Source organism: Balaenoptera acutorostrata, chromosome 16 (genome assembly GCF_949987535.1).
Source record: "Balaenoptera acutorostrata chromosome 16, mBalAcu1.1, whole genome shotgun sequence".
NCBI classification, from domain to species: domain Eukaryota; kingdom Metazoa; phylum Chordata; class Mammalia; order Artiodactyla; family Balaenopteridae; genus Balaenoptera; species Balaenoptera acutorostrata.
The window spans coordinates 9,020,803-9,025,436 of record NC_080079.1 but is presented as its reverse complement, the minus strand read 5'-3'; the positions used below and the strand labels follow the sequence as shown (position 1 = coordinate 9,025,436).

The following is a 4,634-nucleotide window of genomic DNA, read 5'->3' as shown; positions in this document are numbered from 1 at the left end:
CTGGGACTTGAACCCGGATCTCTTGAAACAAGATCTAGGGCTTCCCTCCCCCACCCCCAACGATCTTGCAGCCCCGTTGGGCCTGTGACAGGGGTGGGGTCTGTAGGCGGGGAAGGGCACAAGTTGTCTGCTGCCAGGCCTCCCCGTTAAGCTCCCGAAAAGAGCATCAGTTCCTATGCGCACGCTCCTAAATCCCACGCCCCCCCCCCGCCCCGCCTCCCGCGCCGGGCGCAGCGGTCTGCGGGGTGCCAGCCCTGCTTGCCTGCCCAGGCGAGAAGGAGTGAGTTTGGGGAGGGTCGTGGAACAGCCTGTGAGCCCCTCTGAGGGTGCGAGGACCCGTCGCCTATGGGAGGCGTCGGGTCACTCCAGCTGAGCCCCGAACTGCCCCTACCTCTCGAGAGGGCAGGGGTCCGAGCGATCAGTGTCGCCACACAGGGTAGGAACTTGGGCTGGAATCTATGTTGCTTTCGGTCCAGGCTGGTTGGACACAGCAGATGCCCGCCCGGCTCTTTGCGCGCTCCGGGGAGCACAGGCGCTGCGTGCGGGGCCTGGGCTTTTTTGAAATTTTCCGGGGCCTCTCGGCGGCGCTGCGATTGGCCGCGTCTGAGTAACCTCTATGCAAATGAGGCCGCGCCACCTCTGCGCCGCCGGGGACCCGGCGAGCTGGCGGGCAAGGAAGGGGCATTCGCGCCGGGGCTGGGCGGCCGCACCTAAAGCCGGGCGGGCACGGACCCCAGCGCAGCCGTCCGGTGCCCGCGTGTCCCCCGCGCGGAGGGGACGCCTCGCCAGCTTCGCCGCCCCCTCCCCCTGGCTCCCCTCCCCCCTCCCCCCCCCCCTCCGCCTGCCTGCTTGCCTGCCTGCACCACCTTCCACCCAGATCATCTCTAAAGGGAGTTCTTGGTTTCCTCCGATTTCTTATGAACCCAGGATGGGAAGCAAGGAAGATGCGGGCAAGGGGTGTCCGGCGGCCGGCGGCGTCTCCAGCTTCACCATTCAGTCCATCCTGGGCGGGGGCCCCTCGGAGGCGCCACGGGAGCCCGCCGGCTGGCCGACCAGGAAGCGCAGCCTGTCCGTGTCCTCGGAGGAGGAGGAGCCGGACGACGGCTGGAAGGCACCCGCCTGCTTCTGCCCAGACCCGCACGGCCCCAAGGAGCCCGGCCCCAAGCACCACCCCCCCATCCCCTTTCCTTGCCTGGGTAAGGATCGCACGCCCCCGGGTCAGCAGCGAGCAAGCTCTAGGGAAGGGAAGCTGTGCGGGGGCTCTCGCGTCGGCCCCCCCTCCCCTGGCCAGAGCCGCGGCCGCGCGGGGTCCAGCGCCGAGGGGAGGAGACGCGCGCTCGGTGCTGACTCCTCCGCCCGGCGGGCGCTCGGGAAGAAACCGGGAACACAGATGTCGCGCGGCGCGGTTTTGGGGAAGGTTGGGCTGGAGGGAGAGTGTACCATAGTGGGTTGGGCACAGAGCCTGCCGCACGCATGGCTGTGCCCTCAATATCCCCTTTGCACATCGTATACTTTCTGCACACGAGGTCTGGAAGTCGGATCTGAGCGGTCGGTCCGTCTCTACCGCAATCTCTTTCAGCGTCTTTTTCTTCTCTCTCTCTTCCGCTCTCTCGACCTCTGCCTCTCTCTCTCTCTCTCCTTCTCCTCGGAATGATTAGCACTCAAAGATGATTGACAATGGTGCCTTTCGTAGATGGTTCCTCTTTACAACATCTGACCAAGGGGAGCCCCGCGTTAGTCCTTAGCGTGATTTCAGAACAAACGGCCTGTGAAATGATGCCACACTATAAAGCTCAGGGAACTCTTCCAGTTCAGTTATTACAAGGCAAAATCATCTTTTAAAATGATGCTAATGTCCCCCCTCCAGATCTCCTCCCCCTGTTGCCACACGTCCTTTCACGAAGCTGGGAGCACAGAGACCCCAGACTCGAAGTAGCTGGATCCCTGTCCTGTTGCTTTTCAAAAGCCGGGTGCCGGGCTTTGGGTTTCAGCGAGAGGGAGAGAAGAGGATGGGGGTGGGACCCAGGAAGATGGGACCAAGGCTGCAGGCGCCTGCTAACCCCCTGGTTCCGGCAAGAGCTGGGGGTCTTCGGGGCTTCCCAACTCCATGGCCTTCCTCTTTGTTCTCACTCCCCAGGCACCTCCAAGGGCAGCGGAGGCGCGGGGCCGGCGAGCTCGGAGCGCACGCCTTTCCTTTCTTCTTCGCACCCAGACTTTAAGGAAGAGAAAGAGAGGCTCTTGCCCGCGGGCTCGCCGTCGCCGGGGCCCGAGCGGCCGCGGGACGGCGGCGGCGCCGAGAGGCAGGCGGGCGCGGCCAAGAAGAAGACGCGCACGGTCTTCTCGCGCAGCCAGGTGTACCAGCTCGAGTCCACCTTCGACATGAAGCGCTACCTGAGCAGCTCAGAGCGCGCCTGCCTTGCCTCCAGCCTGCAGCTCACCGAGACCCAGGTCAAGACTTGGTTCCAGAACCGCCGCAACAAGTGGAAGCGGCAGCTCTCCGCGGAGCTAGAGGCGGCCAACATGGCGCACGCGTCGGCGCAGACTCTGGTGGGAATGCCGCTGGTGTTCCGGGACAGCTCGCTGCTGCGCGTGCCGGTGCCGCGCTCGCTCGCCTTCCCCGCGCCGCTCTACTACCCGGGCAGCAACCTCTCGGCCTTACCGCTCTACAACCTCTACAGCAAGCTCGACTACTGAGCGGCCCGCCGGCCCCGCGCCGCCCGCCCACTCCCCGCCAGCCTGGCGCGGGCTGCCCCCGCTCCGGAGCAGGGCGGCGCGTTTCCAGAAATATTACGAGATACACCATGTGTATTCGTTACCTCTTATTTATGGCCTCTGCCCTACTTTTTGTTTTGATTGTTTCTGGTATTTATCGGCATTCCTCCAGCCAGATCATCTGCTTTCTACCCCAAACAAACCAATACGTTTTGAAAACCATGTTCGAGGGGATGTTCTACGGTGGTGGTGGGGAAGGGAGTTTCGGCCAGATCGACATTGATCGGTAGGAAAAAAAATCAGAAAAACACCAGACCAGGTACATTCTTCTCCCCATATATACACCTGTATATATGCACACGCACACACGGCTGGCCGAGCCAGCCCTTGGGGGCTTTGAACAGTGATCTCGACTCCTCTTTTCGTTTCCCTTGTCCCGAGGATGGGTAGGGGCGAAAGGGGGGGGGGGAGATTTCAGATCTGTAAATATTTTTAAAAAGAAAAAAATAAAACATTTTAAGCATCGTTGCTAACTTTGGTGGAATTGATTGTCCGGTGTGCTAACGCGCAGGTTTTCTCGCTTTTCCGTGGAAGAGCTTGCAGGCGGGCGTCAGAAGAGGTCGGGCTCGCCCCACGTGGAAGGTGGGGCGGGGGGTCAGAGGTTAAAGGTTGGGACCTTGGCCCCGCCGAGGCGGCACGTGGGCTGGAGGCGCAACCCTTTCCACTAGCTGGTGCCCGTAGTCTCCGCGCGGCGGCGGCTCACCTCGGCGGGAATCCAGCTCCGGAGCCCGCGCGGAGAGGTACAGATGGGGGGCGGCAGGCTTCACTGCCGAAGCGGTGGCCTCCTGGAACGAGCTTCTTTCCAGCCCTGGGAGCGCCTCGGTGTTGGCGGCAGCAGGGCGTCGTGCGACGTGGTCCAACCTGTGACAGGAGCCTCCTCTCCGAGGGCACAGGGCAGGTGGGGCGGCGCTGCCTGGATCAGGTATAGAGCCCGGTTTGCTCGTCCCCCAGCCTGGCGCGACAGGCTTCCAGCCGCTCACGGTTCCCGAGCCGCGCGGTGCGGGAACAGGGCGCGGAAAGGCAGCACTTCGGCTGAGGAGGGATGAGGCCCGAGACTAGGCAAAGAAAGCGCGGGAGGCAAAGGCTCCTCCCCACACTGTTTTGTTGTTGTTGTTTATAGTTTGCATTGTGCGTAGCTAAGGGGCCGGGTCGCGGACAAGCACGTGGCAGCGGGCACTGAATGGAACCCTGGCGCGCGGTTTGCGCGCCCACGGACCTCGGCGCCCCAGCACCTGCTGCCTCACCTTGGCTGGGCGGGCGCGGCACCGAGAGGACAGACGCGCGCGAGTGTCATGCAAATCGCAGTCTCGCAGTGTTAGATCGCAGCCACCTGTTCCTTGTAAAACGTCAGAAAAAAAAAAATTGCCTGAGCTTTGAGGATGCTGATGGTTCGGTGTCACGTGGGGCGAGCTCCCGGGTCCTCCTGCCTCCAGCCCCGGGCTACTCCTTAGCCGCTGCAAAGGTGCCGGGAGTCGGCAGCGCGGAGCCCGGATCCCATCCTCTAGTAGGGGAATATTTGCGTGACAGACCTGTCTCTCTGAGCCGAGAAGCATCGAAATTATCTGCATTTTATGAAAGTATGTAGGATATCTATTACCCGTCTATGTGACCCGCAGTGTCATGTCTGAAATGCCTGGTGTCTTGTCCATTTGTGAGGTCATATTTTTTTATGTTAGATTTCATAAAATTCAAGAACACATGTGCCAGTGCTGTTAGGTCAATTGCATTTATTTCATTTCAGCTGAGTTCAGTTCAATAAATATTTACTGAGCCCTAGTACTTGCTGAAAACTATACTAGATATTGGCTAGTCAGAGAGAAAACAGAACTGACACTGGATCTGTTTTTTTCTGATTTATTTGG

General features: G+C 61.1%; 1 protein-coding gene across 1 annotated transcript; it reads left to right on the top strand.

The window, feature by feature from the left end:
• The first annotated feature begins 918 nt into the window (after positions 1–918).
• On the top strand, positions 919–3,142 carry HMX2 (H6 family homeobox 2). Its single transcript, XM_007173257.2, has 2 exons — positions 919–1,196; positions 2,138–3,142. The coding sequence occupies exons 1-2, from the start codon at positions 929–931 to the stop codon at positions 2,692–2,694; spliced, it is 825 nt and encodes a 274-aa protein (XP_007173319.1). The 5' UTR covers positions 919–928; the 3' UTR covers positions 2,695–3,142.
• The last annotated feature ends 1,492 nt before the right edge of the window (positions 3,143–4,634 follow it).

Bases quoted from the DNA above. Each gene is read 5' to 3' on its own strand.
- HMX2 (XM_007173257.2), top strand. From the start codon at position 929: ATGGGAAGCAAGGAAGATGCGGGCAAGGGGTGTCCGGCGGCCGGCGGC. The intron at 1,197-2,137 runs GTAAGGATCGCA...CTCACTCCCCAG, and splicing joins CATCCCCTTTCCTTGCCTGG to GCACCTCCAAGGGCAGCGGA.